The following is a 17,001-nucleotide window of genomic DNA, read 5'->3' as shown; positions in this document are numbered from 1 at the left end:
AAATGTGTATATATATATATATATATATATATATATAATATATTTTCTCTTTGTCTATAGAATCCACGACGTGACTTGCGTCCGCGTACAAAATTCGTAACAATTCTTATATCGATTTCGAATAGAATTATGATCGGTAATATTCACAGGCTTAACTTACAGCTTAGTCTTAACCTAAGTTACTTGGTGCGGAAGCGGATTTTGAAAGCAAACCGCGTCACTTGCTTCACTTCTTTTTTTTTCATAAAGCACTTTCACATTTTCCACTCAATACATCACCTTTGTACTCTTTTTAATATCTGCAATAATAATACTCATGGTTCGCTTTTCCGACAAAATTTTTTTAATAAATACGTAATCTTATTTTTTATTTTAAAATTATTTTTAGTTAAAATTTTAAAATTATTAATTTTATTTTGCTCTTATTTTATCTTCAAAAGATAACAATCTTTTCTCCTCTTATATAGCGCTGTATCAGAGAGAATTTAAAAGTATATAAAAGCAGCCATTACTCAATCTACTTACAATTAGAAAAATAATCACAATAGAATCAGGCATGAAAGATGATTAAAATATTAATAGTTTTAGAAAACCACGTAATTTAGTGTAGCGAGTAACGCGATTAGCCTGATAGGAGTCCGCGTTGGAATTTATTTCTTCTGCTTGACGAAGAATGAAGATACATATTGCGCTTAGCATCGAACCATGGGTTCGTACTGCTTTTATCGATACTTGACTATCGACTTATCGTCACAAGGGCAGCTTATGTGACTTCAATCGTAAATTCACGCTACATAACGTAAATTCGCTACATAGCTTAGTCTAAACCCGATGCTGCTGCAAAACCTAATCTGTGCCATTTAAAAACTATCATACTGCTTAAACTTTTATCACGTAAGTAGGAAGGCGCGCCTTTATCACGATTGAGCTCGAAACACACGGAAATTTATCGTCATTATTTCGTAACTACTTCATTTGAAATTATTTTTGTAATTAATTTCTACAAGATTTAAAAATGCTATACTAATGAACAATTTAGCGGGTGTCAACGTATAGTATCCAATGAATTATTAATTAAATTAATTTATATTATTAATGCTATTTCGTTAATGCATAATATTATTTTCTGACATTGCCGCATGTTTCGAACCATATCTTCTCGGAACTCTCATGGAATACTGATAGATAATTGAAAAGTCCGAGTTCTCATATTTATGACTCACTTTAAATTAAAAATATAAATAAATGTTTTGCGCAAACAATTCTTCCAATTGTTGATCCGTCAAATAAATTTGACATTACATTTCTTTCGAATAAGTGCATATATAACTAATCTTAGTGCGATTGAAATATCGAGAAGAAGAGAGAAAAAGAGAAATATTTTTATGGCATATAAACCTAGGAATATGTTTCATTTATTGAAAGCACGAGTCAGATTAAGAGGATAAAAAAATCGGACGTAGCGCTTAAGCATACTCTAGGACTTTTTCTGATAAACTCGATAAAAATCGATAACAACGAGATCCGTTTCCCCGCTTTTTGCAAATTTTTCCTAAGTGATATTGCTCGATCGCTTAAATTTAGAAAATAAAGTACGCTGGAGCCATTCGGAGATGATTTCGGTGGGATCACTCCCGTGCCGGGGGGTGAGCCCTTGGTAGCAGTCAGTATTCCTCTTCGTCTTCCTCGAATTCGTCCTCTGCCAAGATGCTGAAAGAACAAAAAAAGTCACTGAATTACAGACATGAAAAGGAGAACAAGTAATCTGAAAATTACAAGATGAATGGAAGAATTACTTTGACAATTGAAATTCTGCAAATCATACAATATCTAAAAGCTAAAAATGAAAGAAAAATATGTGTGACATAATTTTAAAAAATGACGAATTCATCAACGTTCGACCTTTCATTTACGCAATACTCAATTACCGAGTATATTTCTCGACATTGACAATCATAGTGATCGTATGACTTCAAAGTAATTCCGTAGAATAAAATTTCTGCTAGCCCGTACCGGGCACTGCATACATACACTTACTCTTCCTTTCTAGCATACTTGTCCATGAGATTGCGACTCGATCCGCCGCAAGTCTTGTTGATCGGCGGACAGTACCAATAGCACAGCACACCGAGCGTCGTAGCGAACAGTACTATGGGTACGATCAAGGCTAACACCAAATGCCTCAGATTCTCATCCCACGAATATCTACAAATATGAAATAGTGAAGCTGTGCTCTTTACTAATAAGAAATAGACGGTTGTGCAAACTAATGTACAGTTTTTTAAATAACAACACAGTCATAAAACTATAATTATTCTGATAGTGCGCCATTACATCAATAATTTCTTCAAATTTTTGTCCTGATTAAAAATTGTGGCATTACAACACCGTTTAGTTTATATTTATATTTAGACGATTAATTGTGTAACTACTAGTACCGCAACGAGTGCATGAATAACAATTTTTAATATCCGAGTAACAGTTTGAAGAAATCGATATAATGGTGTATTAATAATTAGTTTCGTGATTGTATGTTTAAAGGAGCTCACGATCAATCATGTTGAGCAACGTTGCCTGCTGTGTAACATGATTGATTGTGAATGAGGTTGATTGACGATTTACTATTGTGTAAAATAAAAATCTCCTAATATTTTTGACCTATTTACTTCGTGAGTAATGGCATAAATGAAAATGTTAAAAAGGGACTAATTTTTGTCAAAAAAGTTGTAAATAAAAGAAGTACTGTTTTTCTTTTGCAAATTTTAATTTCTTGAATACGATAAAATTATTAAAAAGCTTGTATCGTTTGGAAAACATCTCGAAAATTGAGCAAGAACATTGAAATGAGAGATAAATGCACCACGTTCTCCTCAATTTTTTAATTGTTCTCTGAATACTATGAACTTTTTAATAATTTTATTATATCAAGGAGGTTGAAATCTATTAAAAATACTATTTCTTTTACCTTATACATTTTTTTTAGGGTAAAAATTGACCCTTAATATCCTTCTTTGCCAATTTGAACCTGATAAAGTGTATGTATGTATCTGCGCGATTAATACAACTGAATTTTGCGCAATAAAATGCCAGCATGCGTGAAATTTTACTTTATACAACATTGGTTACGTTTCGTAAAGCGCATGGTGACATGATGTATCATATTATCCTTATCGTTCCTTAAATATTAAACAAAGATAAAATAATACACCATGTACATTAAGCTCTCTAAAATTTTTAGAGTGAATCTCATTTTGAAGAATGAAATCTCACTCTTAAAGATTGAAAATGGAGTCACTCTTTTCCAAAACTGGTGCAATTTTTATTCTTTAGAGTGAGATTTCACTTCAAAGAGTTTAAAGATATAAAGTCCGCTTTGGAACGCAATTATTATATGTTGCACAATTTTTCAAGCAGCTTGATTAATCGTGAATGGGCCTCTTTTTATACGAAAAACAGACTAGCGCATTATACTTGTTTTAAGAATTGAATTCATACATACATCATCTCACTGATCATACCTTGCGACAACTGTCTCTGGATGTGTTCTACTGTAATAACAGGGAAATATCTTTCCCATATTTCCATAGGCGTATTTCTTGGCGAAAATAGTACAGTTGACTGTGGGCGGGTAGCCGCATCCTTCTGTGTTCACAAAGAATTTGGTATCGGTGACGTCCCATGGTATTGAACCCAATGGCTTCGCCGTGAATTCCTCGTATGGTAGTCTGGTGTAATTGACTTTGATTTGATGACAACGAAGCGCAGCACTCGTACAACCTAGATAATATTATAATAATTATATGATCGATTACATTTGAACACTTGTTAAACGTGAATAGGAAAGGGATCAAGGATTCACCTTCTCTACAGCTCGCCCACGAACAGTTTTTCAACCCCTCCGCGTACACGTGCTCCGTCGTAACGCAAGCGACAGCATGAGGCGAGAAATCCGCCAGAATGGTGGTTATCGCCGGCTCGACGACGAACGGGATCAGAAACAGGAAGGCGAAAACCGCAAGAATGGCTGTAGTGCCCAGGCAGACCGAAGTATAAAACTTGGCTTTATCGATCATGGCGCCGATCTTGGACTCCTCCACCTGGACGCCCATTATCACCGTCGATTCGTCAGAATCAATGATTGCGGCCTTTTGTGGGTCACGAGGACCCTACTCGTAATTTACTTAAAAGTTTCTCGAAAGATGCGTACAGCCACGATTTGTGGCCGATTCAGAACACGTCCGAAAAGACGTGCTTGTGGTCCACTTACGACACCTCGATTCACACTGTGACTCCTTCTTGTCCGATGGCTGCAGCGGGAGAGGAAATAATTTTCCTCGAATGAGGAGTGAAATATTATATCTATAACGCAGACTAATTAAGCAACCTTGATGAAAATATAATTTTATTTATTTAAGAATTAATCTAGAAACTTGTAAAATTGGACAAGACATGATATGACGAAGCAAATAACAATTATTCAACTTTTTAGATGTAAATAGAACGTATGAATATAAAAAACTTTGGAATATGAAGCTTCTTGAGGTAAAGATCTTCGAGCTTGAGTAGGCCGACTTTCGTCGATATTGCTAGATTGCACGTTGTCGTTCGTACTTCTGGTGATTATGATGAGTTGCAGTTAAGATAAGCAAAGTTATCGAGAGCTCGTTTCATGTCAATCATCCATCAGCAAGGCGCGCCTCTTGGCTGTTAAACTTTAGCTACTTGGTCGCGGCAAATCAATCAGAAAAGGGGAACCTCTTAAAAGCTACGAATGTCACGTGTGAAAAACGCCAAACTCGAGTAAATCTTCTTTCTTGAACCGTTATTTCCTTTCTGAACGAGAGAATCGGTGCGGAATTATACGTTCGGTATCGTGACAACATCTGCTCGTGTCACATAAGCATGCGTGCGCGGTCTTTCAAATATTTAGTGCAGGCAGTGCGAGTAGATAAATTCTTCCTGATCTCTTTGTTGTCTGACCACTCTTTTTCGCTTCGTTTTCTTGGTACTTTTGCAGAAATGTGTACGTATTGCGTTTTTTGTTTTATTAAATTACAAGATGAGAATTTTTTATCACGCGTTCCCCCCCTCCCCACACCTCAGTAATGCCCGCGCAGGGAGAATATCGACTGACGAGCCGGACTCTCCTCCAGGAGGGGAATGCCTGTTAACACAACATTAAAATCTATATTGCAACATTAATAAAAGTGATTGTCTATCAGTAAACAGCTCGCGGATTTCTCTTTTTGAATTTAATGAGCTTTGGACTTCGTAGAATAATTCATAATAAATAACATACAACAAGTATCATATTTATTCTTATACAGATTTAATTGAATGATATATTTGTTTAAAGTTATTTAAATATTCTTCTAAAATAGTCAAATCGAACAATTGCTTTTTATTTGGTAATCTCAATTAATCGTAATAACGTTGACCGAGTTTTTAATCTGCGGATTGCAAAATAAGGAAATAATATTACGCTGTATCTCTATAGCAACACAAATACTGAAACAAATACATCTTCAATGCGACAGTGTATTCCTGAAAAGATCAATCCTTTAACGGCGAGTGTAGCATATTTACAACATTCACGATATATCATAGATTTACATCTAGAAATGTATGAATGTATCAGAAAATTCAGCATCTATATGTTTAATTGCACTTAAGAATTGAGGATGCAAAAAAAATGTGTGCAGCATTGAATATTGAAAATATAATGCTTATTTCTTATTGCCAAAAAAGCTGTACATCGATAAATCAATAAATCGAGATATTAATAGGTTTTTCACTTACAAGATTTTTGAGAAAAATTAATCAAAAAAAGTTTTTTAAATATAACGGTGTTCCCGTTAAAGGATTAAATTTTGTTCTTACATCACGATAATATACATTGAACATAAATCACTGATGTTTCTCTTTAAAAATTGTTAACTTATTACAAACGAAAATTTAATTGAAATTCAAAATATATATTTTTATTATGATAGATGATAGATGATACATTCATGTAAAATTAAATGTCTTGAATGTTAAATGCTGTTTTAATCTCTCTAACATTTGTATTCAGAAAAAATGTATTTCTTATACTGATATACTCTACACATATCCAAAGCTCGTATTATTTTTCCTTGATGAAAAGATAATAACAAAATATTAGAGAGTAATGAGCGTTGGAAAAATAATTCAATTCACATATATTACTTTAGGTCTGATTTTATTAAAAATTACAGTATCTTCATGCCATGCTATTTAAATAGTTTAGATTTATAAACTAAGAAATTTGCACAATGATAAGAATTATTATAAAAGTTATAATAGTTATTAAATAATTATAAAAATTATTATTACTACAACGATCGCGCAAAATGATTAATTTCTATCGAATGAGATAAAAAAGAAGAGAAGAGAGAAGAAGGTGTAATTTTAGACAATTATATTGTCAAGTCGCGGATGAAAGTTACATAAAATGAGTTTATAAATCAATATTGTAAACTACAAGACAAAGAGGAATCGAATAAAACACATTTTGTAATGTGAAAGAGCTGATTTAGAGCGATACAACTAATTATAACACCATGCCTTAGAACGCAACTATTTTCTGCCGAAAACAAGTCTTACGTGACGGATCTCAGAGCGCCATGACGGAGTCTCCTCCGCCAGCATCCCCTAAGTTGCCCGACGCGCTTCTCTCTATCGAGACCAGCGTGCCGGGCGTGCCCTTGAACCTCATTTTAGCGTCGTCTCCGACGACGACTGTTCTCTGACAGAAGATCAGAGTCAGACAGCTGACGACAAACAAAATACTCGGCAGCAATAACGCGATTATGAACTCTCTATAGGTTGTGTGTAGATCGAATCGTGACACGACAACGCCCGTGTTATCCTCAGCGTAGTAACACGGAAATCTAGCACGCGCGTTATGATCGGACCCGTCCTTCCCGTATTCGTGAAGAAATTCTTTGCACTCATCCCGAAGCGTGTTCACGCATCCCTCGAGGTTGATCAACAATTTACTCTCGTTGGCGATGATCAGGCTCTGCTCCGGCGGTGCGACTAACTTGTCGTTGTCCAGGGGTTTCGTGGCGAATATATTTAAGTAGGACAAGTAAGTGAAGTTCGTCAGATCGCTTAGCAGATCTTTCTCCAACACGGAACCGTTGATGCAGTCGACCGCTTCCACGCCCAACGTGGAGTTAAAGATCCCGTAGCAGGAGGCCATCATGACGTCGCCACGATCTTCGTGCCATATCTCGCGATTACTTGCCACGTCTATAGCTCGCTCGCATTGGCTCAAGTACACCTTGTCGCCGCTGAGAAGGATCATATTCTTATTCCTGGTTGGGATATCGACGCACCTGCGATCGCAATTGTAGGGAGTGCGTATGCGCTCGCAGGTGCCGCGATTACAATTGAATAGGCCGTCTATGTCTATACAAGTGATCTTGCCACGACGACCTGAACACTTAAGGGGTGGATCTGTGTCGTGGAACATGCACTCGAAGGCGTCGGTGATGTTGATGCAGGTGCCCGCGGAGCAGTTGAATGTCCCGGTCAGATTGCGACACTCGTCCGCGATGCACTTTGATTTCTTCGCGTTCTCCTGATCGATACCGTAGCAAGTCTTATTCGTCGTGTTCGTACAGTTCGCTAACAGAATCGTGGATCCGTTCCTGCGGAGATTCACATGAATCTGCACGCAGGGCCCGGAGGTCTTGGACAAACACCATTCGCCACAACTACCCCAGTCGCAATTGTCAGCGTTCACCGCTCGAATTGTTGTGCACATCACAGGCACTTCGCTGATGCCCGATTGAAATGCCCGTCCACTGGGCATGTAGATCGCGACCGTCAGATACACCAACGCGACCGAGGACAGCACCATCGTCATCTGACAGATGCAGATCGTGCCGCAGATGCGGCCATCCTGCGGTGGTATCACCAGGTTCTCCACCGGAACTGGCTTCGGCATTCTGCTCCGATTGGATTGATCGCTTACCAATCGATTGTCTACGTGCACTTGTTCATCTTATGTGGACGAAGGTGTAACTGATGTTTGCTAGATAAACATGTTATTTATGTTCATTCGAATAGGTTGAAGAAGACTCGACGGTGATTTAACAACTATTTAGAGTCCATAAATCAATCGAAGGTTTTTCGTATTTTTCTTCAACAATCTCATCAGCATTTGTAAAGAAAAAAGATTACTCTTGAGTTCTCCAACATCCTGATAAGATATGCCAAATAAAAATCTTCAAATTGTGCACATCATTATTATTACTAGCTATTATGTAAGTCAAAATTGCACTCTTATTGATGAAATTCCACAACACTCGTGCTTGCTGAATGGGAAACGATAATTATTTTAACAAAGATAGTTTTATTAAACAGACTTTCGAGCGTTTCAACCACCAAAAATTAAGCGATTAATGTTGTTGCACTAGCTTTCTACATTTCGCGGCGCGTCGCGAGGATCGTTGGTCGCAACATTCCGTATCACATCATAAACACGACGCGGCGTTGATAATTCAGCTTTTATCTCGATCTTTACGTTACTTTTCGCAAAATCGCGAATTTGTCGAATCCCGCCCCACGCAGAAATATAAGCGCGTTTGCATCATCGGCATTCCACGTCAGAGGTTTCCACGCGCGTAAAAGTCTCTTTCCTTTTTACCGCAGGACGAGTCTACCCGCGCGCATGTTCTGTCCCGGTCCTCGTGTAATATGCGCCGACGGCACCCTCGCGCGAAGACGCGCATTGATCGCGGTGCCGCGCGACTGCGCATCGCCGGACTGCAACGGTACCGTCCGCGTTACCGCAATTGACGTCATGTACTACGAAGACGTCTAAGGGAGGATGATGCAGGGTGATCTCCAGAGATGGCGGGTTTCGATCAATTCGGACCAGCTGGTCGCGATTTTTCGAAATTTTTCGCGAGTCGCCAGACGACAATAAGAGTTGGAGAACGTCAGAATTTCTTTAGGACATTTTTTTATATTTTCCTATTTTTTAAAAGATTTATATGATTTGTATAAGAGTTCTTAAGTTGGATTTAATTATTATACATCATTTGAAAACTTTCATTTAAGGTTAAAACCTGATGAACTGGTAATGATGCGAGTTAAGTAAAGATTTTCTAAGAAAACTTTAAAAATAGTCAAGCATGCTATGAAGAACCATAATAAAATCACTGCTGAGAATAAAGTAGGTTAAAGCAAAGTGTCCCAAGTACGAAGCGGAATAATTTCCAACTGCATTCATCTAATGTGGATTACATGTATATGCGTTGCAGACAGTGACGTATAGTAAGAGAAAACAACGTCCGTTCCATTATAATCTCATGTTTTCTTTACTACACTATTAACGTCAATCACTGATAGACTAATTAACAGATAGCTTTTTCAATTTGTTAAGCAGTATCTTTGTTTGCATTTTATCCCTTTTCTTTCACATACAATATACTTGCAATATTGACATACAAAAAATAGACACAGCAAACTCTGATTTTTAAATAAACTAAAAATTTTAAATAAGTCAATTTTTTAATAAGACAATAGAATCGACAATAAAAAAGGAAAGATTAGTTAATAGTAAAAAGACAAAATCGTCTTTTTACTTTGCCGAAAATTATGACAGTATTAGATGAAAAAATCGTCTAATCCCATAGATTAAGTAATGAATGTTAAAAATGCATTATATGGGATACTAAGTACTCTAAAAAAATTTTAATAAGTTATTCTTCACACAAATTTCAAAACAGACATGCACATAATCTAAAAACTTCACATGGTCATATGTTCGAATCGACTTAATTTTAAAGATATAAAGTATCTAAGTTAAAGAAACAAAATTCATTTTTTTTTTTAATTTGGAAACCAATTTCAGATTATTTTGAAACATACAAAAAGTTTCATTAAAATAACCCAAAATTGGTTTTTAAAATTTTTCGAAAAAAACAAAATTTTTCTTTCAACTTTAACATCTTATATCTTTGAAATTAAATCGATTCGGGCACATTGTCATATAATAAAGTTTTTGTCGTAAATTTATGTGAGGAATAATCCCTTAAAATTTGTTTAATACTTAGTACTCATCCTGTATACTTTCCTTTTACAAAAACAAAATTTCTCGCGTTACAAACAGAAATTTATCTGTACTGCAGCAAAAAAGCTAACAATTCCACCGCTTTAATCGCTCCTGTTTTGTCTTTCACCCGAGCAACCGAGATAATTTATGGCCTTTTGTATTCTGTTACAAATAAATCTTTCATTTCTGCTTGTAACGAGGAAGTATATACTAATGAATTCGCGTCCGTACAAAGACGGCGTCCACGACCACCCTCTTTGTCTCTCCCCTTATTACGCTACTGATTGCGGGTGATAGGCGTATGCAAGGAATTTCTAAGAGGTCTAAGTGTAACGGCGAAACTAGGTCGACAATTTGTTTTCATTAAAATGATCGACAATACCTATAGCGCGGTTTAATTTTGGCTTTATGTTTTCTTTTCCGATTGAAAAAACAGAAACAGAAACTAATACATGATTATTATTTATATTGATGTTTTACATCTTGTAGATCAATGCTGGAGACAAATTCCAGCTATTCCACCATTCTAAAAGATAACTGGCATGTCAGTCGTAAAGTTTTATGTGTCTCTTCTAATATCGAAGCATATGTTTTCTCCACAAGAACACATAAAATATTTTATCTCCCGTAAACGTAAATGTACAAGATGCAATTTACTTTCTAAATCTACAAAATTCACTTTACAAAAATTTCATAAGCAAGACACGTTTAATCTCTCAATGATCTTAACTCTTAAACACTATCCCGATAAACACAAATAGTAATATTACATCAATGTTCAGCGGAATTTTTATACTTCAGCGGAATCTTTTCTAAGTAAGAATCTCAATTCTTTTTTTCTTTTCGTCACATAAAATGGATCTGCCTCGATACTGTGACACAGTTTTATTAACGACCTTTGCAACATGTGGCAGTTTAACCATGGAAAAAGGTGAGAATGAGAGAAAAGAGAAAACGCTGACAAAACGCGAACGAAAGAGTGTAACAAAAACGAAGCTTGCAGTGTTCGTATTTTATCGAACGCCAGGCTTAGACGGTGTGGCGCCCCCGTTTTATACGGTTTTCCACTAATGTATAATACACACGCTTTGGGCTCTCGTATCATTCACACAGAATCACGCAACTTGAATCGTGTCAACATCAATTTTTTATATCGATTGGCACGAGAAAACACGAGCGATTTCTATGTGATAATTTCCTTATATTTTTATATTTTTCATAAAGCAAGATGGAATCTACAAAATGATTCTTGTATTATAATTAAATTGAAGATATATGTCTTGATAAAGAAGAACAGAGGTAGCTGAAATTTTTCAGTGATTAAAGCTAATAATAACAGAATATTTAAATAAAAGAATGTTAGACTGTATTCATAAAATAGTAGTTCTCTGTTATAACTTTCTTTTTATAGGAACTTACAAATTGATAAATAAATAATTCCAGAATAATTGCATAACATTAGAGAAAATACGCATCAATATTGACAATATTATGTGATATAATTGTGCGGCTCGATCGAATATTAAATGAGGTCGACTGGAATAGAGTTTGTTGCGTTTCTGCGGCTCACCTGAGAATCGATCACCTGAATTTAAATTATTCAGCGCAAAGACCTTCCGCAACGCGGATATATTTCCGTATGTATTCTCAATCTATCGGTGGACCAGTATAAACGTGTCACTTTTATCACTCGATAATATTCCATCTATACCGATGTTACAGAACATATTTTACATTTAGTTATAAAGGCTATAGATATCAATCTATAATACTCACAGCTAATGCCGCAACTCTACATCATATATATGACTTATCGCACGTATTGTCACGCAATAAAATAAAGTAGTAATAAGACAATAACATAAATACATAAACGCGTGCGCGCGTTACGATAAAATTATTTTATATTGAAGATAATATCGAAAAGTGATCTCATGTATGTTTGTTTAAATTTTCTTCCTTCTTTTAAATAAATATAACAATTGTAGATACATTAAATGGTTTAAAAAATATTGTAGATATATTGAGAAAAAAATATATATTTGATTTTTTGTTTGATTAAACGTTTAAACGAACGCGTGATTGACACGTGTTGTAATCAAGAATGAATGATCGATCGCACTATGATTGACAATACGCTAGACCTGACCATTCTCCATTTAATTCCATTCAATTATAATTTACAATTTCTTGTGGCGTATAAGAAAAAAGAAGATTTCAATGAAACAGAAAAGATTCCGTTTGCTGTAGTACAGACACAATTACGCGAACCGATTAAATGGAGCAGTCTACTCCGCAATTGCCATTTGATGACTGGTACTATTTTAATTTTATGCGGAAAGATACATTTAGAGAAACATTTATGGGAAAACTTAATAATAGCTTCTTCCCACGCGCGTTGCGTCATTTCTTGTTTGACAGAACTTGTTTGAATCACTGCAGATAAACGTCACTGAAATTCCATATATTTCGAACTACCCTCATCGAAATTATTATGATGAGATTATGACTCACAAAACTCCACAGTGATTCAGATCACCATTAACAATCCTCCAAAATTATTCAAGATATAAAACGAAGGTTCGTTGCTTTTTTGCTTCCCTCATTGATCAGCCGGTAATACCGTCACGGATTCACGCGATAGCCGATCAAACGGCAAAAGACACGTGCAAGTACGTGCGAAGCTCGGACGCACTTTGCAGGAAGTTATGGGAGTAGTTTCGCTATGAGACAATCACCTGTCAAGCACTTGCCACGCGTTGTTTACGCGGGTTTCGTCGTTCGCCACCTGCTCGCCGAGGGGATGCTACGCGCTCGGAGTCCGCGCTCTTCGCGGGGTGAAAACGATTGGAGAACGTGCGCGGAACAATGCCGGGTTGCGTCCGGATCTTCAATCTGTACTTACGCAATGGTGGGATGAATTGCCGTTCCGGTGTAAACCGCAGAAAATCCGCTTTCCGCAGTCTCGTCTGGTCTGCCGAGGGGAAACAAATATGGCGGTACGACAGTCGTACTGGAGCTGCAACGGCTCCACCTCGCAGTTACCGTATTGTACCACAAAATCAATACATCGGGTTGCTACCAACACTATCGTTTTGTCACAGCGAACGAACCGCGGCGGGCACGCACATCCACGCTTCTGTGCCGGTGAACCACCCACGCGTCGATCGGCGAGTGTCTTATCACGGCAATTGTGACAGTAAAAGGATTTACTTTGAATGAGAATCAGAAGATCGTCTGATATCCTAGTGAAATTTGTATTGCGAATCAACCCACGCTGAACACCTGAACTCCCTCGGTCGGCCACTCGCGTGCTTTCCTGTATTGTCTCAACATCACTTCTAGTCGTTTTCGATCGACGGCGAATCTTCGCGAAAGAAATGACGATCCTCTTCCCTTTGACGTCACGAAGAGCGGCTTGGGGCATAAAGAGTTGGAAGATCGATCGATTCTATTTCTTAGCGCTTGACTTACATCACTGATTCGCTGATCCAATTAAGGGGTTTGCAGGAACTGATTACACACACATACACACATATACACGCAGGAATTCTGGGAATGTCCTAATTACTGTCCCAATCTTAGATTATCAGCTGCTTTCTTCGATTGCCTCGAAATTCTCTTGAGTGTCACTATTCCAGATTGAAACGACGACGATTGACACGTGGATCACACACGTGCAGTTAATTTCGGGCGCGTCGTTAATTTAGTCGGAATTGGAAAGGATATTAAGATTATATCGCATAGATACATCACCGACTCGTCCGAGAGATATATTTGGACCCACTCGTGCGCGTATTCATGGCCATAAATAGAAACGCGGAGTCCGATATCTCCAATAATCCATCCCTTTGGCTCTTCCGTATTTCGAACTCTCTACATATATACTCTATGGAAAAATATAGCGCAAAGATATATGTTCGTACATGAATGCTCGGACGAACATTTTTGTTTGTTCATTATTAAATTGAAAGATTCTTTTATTCTTTCGATTTGTGATAATATTCAACTAGGAGTGCCACATCCAGATAGCAATGTAACGGTATTTGTCGTCAATTTTTAGTATTTATGACAAATCATGTCAGTTTGCTACCTTAATAGGATCGTTTGATAAAATGTAGATATTTGTGTAATATATACTGATATTAAAATCTTTTAAAACAAAGTTTACAAGATTTATCGTTTTGTCATATTGTTGTTGCGAAATAGGTTTATCGTGTAATTCCTGGTTATTAGATCGGATATTAGTCCAGCGTGATTTCTCTCTAAACAAATCAAATTTTATAATAAAACGTTATGCTTATACTCGTTGCTCCGCACTCATTAGTTTAAAAAAAACCAAATTACAAATGTACAATAATATACACGTATATACAATTTTTATAATCTAACGGAATCTATTTTTTAATCTAAATTTATTTATTATATTACAAATTTATTAACTTACTTAGAAATTCTATAATCACTTCTATGATCATGACCTCGTTTGTTCAATGTCGACTCCAATATATACACTTATTAGTATAAAGGTTATTCTAGTTTGTTTCTGCCAAAACAAAAAATTTAAATAGTATTGATTCGTACAAATCTAACAATTAGCAAAGACTTGACAGCATCATTTACATTCGATATGACAAAAACAAGCAATTGAGGGAGTTGGCTTGCATTTCAGTTTACTGGCTGTCGGCCAAATTTTCCGCAGGACCGCCAACGAGAGGGATGAATCAGACTGGAACTATCCCCGGCTACATCATTAAGGTCAATCTGCCTCACTATGCCAGTGTGGCACCTCGTGCCATGCCGATAAAGAGGATAGTACAATGGCGGCTCTATTATTTCTACACGATAATTCACGTTTTTATTCACAGAAAGCGTCACATGATGTACAAAGAGTAATTTTTTAAAGAGAAAATGCTGTGTACTTTATTAGAAACAATTAAAAATTCTACATTTTCACGTTACGCATTCGTGGAAATGTAAAGTTCTCTTTTTAATTAACTAATTTATAATTTCTACTTTCATTTTGTTGTCGTTTTTCAATTATGTATTTTAATATAGTCGACGATGTTCTCGATGTTTGTCTAAGAGAAAAAGTGTTAAATAATAGATGCAAAAGAGTTATAAAACAATCTCCGAATCTATTCAAATAGCATTTCCAATTTGTAGACATAATTATAATTGTTAACGAGTCTATATTTTAATATCAAGGAGTAAGATTTTTATTAATATTACATAATTAATATTTTCGGACAATTAATAAACTTAATCGAAAATAAATAGATATTGATTTTTGACAATTTTTCTATAGAACATCTTCAAGTCATCACATCTTCTTTTCTTTGTGCTGACATCTCGCTTGTCTTTTTATGAATTGAAAGCAAAATTGTGTAAATGCTTTCAATTTCTCTAACTAAATTTGAACATGAGTGAATTTGATAATCACAAATGCAAACCGTGCTCTACATTTCGCAGCCATTGCGACATTTGTGACGCGAAGTATCGAAGAGCGTACAATAAACTGCATTCACCATCTTAATGGAAGCCGCTGCGAATCAGTTGACGTCCTTCTTAAAAGCATTTACACAATTTTAGTGATGCGACTGACGCGGAGGTTACATTACTCGGTAACTGATGCTTTCTTCGTCATTAGACGGAAATTAATATTGAGACCCGTTCAACCTGATCTGAAGTCATTCGTTACGTCATTCACGATAATAATAACTCTCCGAACCATCTGGGAAAATGTAGCACCTAGGAGATAATATATTATTTATTGAAGATATATTATTTATTAATAAACAGGTACTTGAAATAAGTTTGTGTCACTAAAATCATCGATAATAGATCGAAAGCACCAAATCTCTTAAAATTTCTGCATCTTGTAACTGAAGCAAACCTTAGCAAAGGGCTTAACTTCGTTCTGTTGACTTTGTCTCTGTTCCAAATTAGACCAAAGCACTTATTGGTTTTCCTTCTTAAAGGAAAGGATATCAGCATTTGATCGTCAAATAAAAGAAAAGTGTATCTGACTATCTGACGTATAAAAAAACAGATATTGCTTTCTTTGTCCTTTATCTTCTTCAACTCTAAGACTTTTTCTAAGATATAAATCTATTTCCCAGTAAGAATATATGCAAATATTAGTTCATAAATAAATCTTGATATCGATTTAAAGAAAAAAGCACATAAGTCTGTTTTAATCAATATCTGAATGTCAAGTTAAATCTTAAATGAATAATCAAATAAGCTTCTTAGCCGAGTAGTCGCAGTTGTTCTCTAATCGAAAGGTCGCTATATCGAACCATCTCAAAATGTCTCCGTTTTAAGCATTCCACTTGATATTCCCTTAAGACGAGATTTCAAATGACGGCTATAAATATGGACCTAAGAATCCGAGATTAAAATACACAATGGTCGTAACGCTGGAACAAGGGTAATAAAAATCCCTGTTATTTCTTTTTACATACAAGACGAAATCCATAATTCCACCGCTTTCAGCTCCGACTTAATTACAACGCATTATTCTTATCTTTTCTATATATTTCTCGACCAATCCCTCGGATCGATGGTAGAATAGTCTCTCAAGGGTGCTGTATTGCATTGAATAAATAATAAGAAATAGGGTAAAAAGTATAGGAAAGATGGAAACAACAATATCAGAAACAAAAATCATTCAGATAATTTTAATGCTATACAAAAAAAATGCTGTAAAAAAAAAGTATATAAAATTACATAAATAATATGTATAAAAATTACACAATTTATAATGGAAATATATGAAATTATGCATTTTTACAAAAATTAGTATTTTTATCTTTAATTGTGTAAATATATTTTTGTATAAGATGGAAAATTATACAACAATAACAAAAATATATTTTATAGTTTTCTATGTAAATGTACAAATTTGT

The 17,001-nt window shown here is 35.7% G+C and overlaps 3 protein-coding genes across 4 annotated transcripts in view; 1 reads left to right on the top strand and 2 right to left on the bottom strand.

Annotated features, from left to right (window-relative positions):
- Window positions 1–17,001, top strand: part of LOC108752558 (UPF0769 protein C21orf59 homolog) — a 60,770-nt gene that overhangs the window by 25,847 nt on the left and 17,922 nt on the right. The window lies entirely within an intron of this gene.
- Window positions 545–4,467, bottom strand: LOC108752559 (protein tipE). 2 transcript variants are annotated; one of them, XM_018493442.1, is made up of 4 exons: window positions 3,860–4,467; window positions 3,519–3,777; window positions 2,032–2,205; window positions 545–1,710 (listed from the first exon to the last, which is right to left on the bottom strand). In XM_018493442.1, the coding sequence occupies exons 1-3, from the start codon at window positions 4,107–4,109 to the stop codon at window positions 2,034–2,036; spliced, it is 681 nt and encodes a 226-aa protein (XP_018348944.1). In that variant the 5' UTR covers window positions 4,110–4,467; the 3' UTR covers window positions 545–1,710; window positions 2,032–2,033. The 2 variants fall into 2 exon arrangements, with proteins under 2 accessions (XP_018348944.1, XP_018348943.1); XM_018493441.1 differs by having other exon boundaries at window positions 2,038–2,205.
- Window positions 4,525–8,232, bottom strand: LOC108752556. The gene is given in 4 exon segments (XM_018493435.1): window positions 4,525–5,143; window positions 5,146–5,164; window positions 6,625–6,668; window positions 6,671–8,232. Coding segments are annotated over 4 exon segments (1,464 nt in total). The 5' UTR covers window positions 7,976–8,232; the 3' UTR covers window positions 4,525–5,047.

The sequence above is a fragment of the Trachymyrmex septentrionalis genome, unplaced genomic scaffold, assembly GCF_001594115.1.
Source record: "Trachymyrmex septentrionalis isolate Tsep2-gDNA-1 unplaced genomic scaffold, Tsep1.0 scaffold60, whole genome shotgun sequence".
Classification (NCBI taxonomy): Eukaryota; Metazoa; Arthropoda; class Insecta; order Hymenoptera; family Formicidae; genus Trachymyrmex; species Trachymyrmex septentrionalis.
The sequence above is the reverse complement of the archived record's forward strand: the minus strand, read 5'-3'. Positions and strand labels throughout refer to the sequence as shown.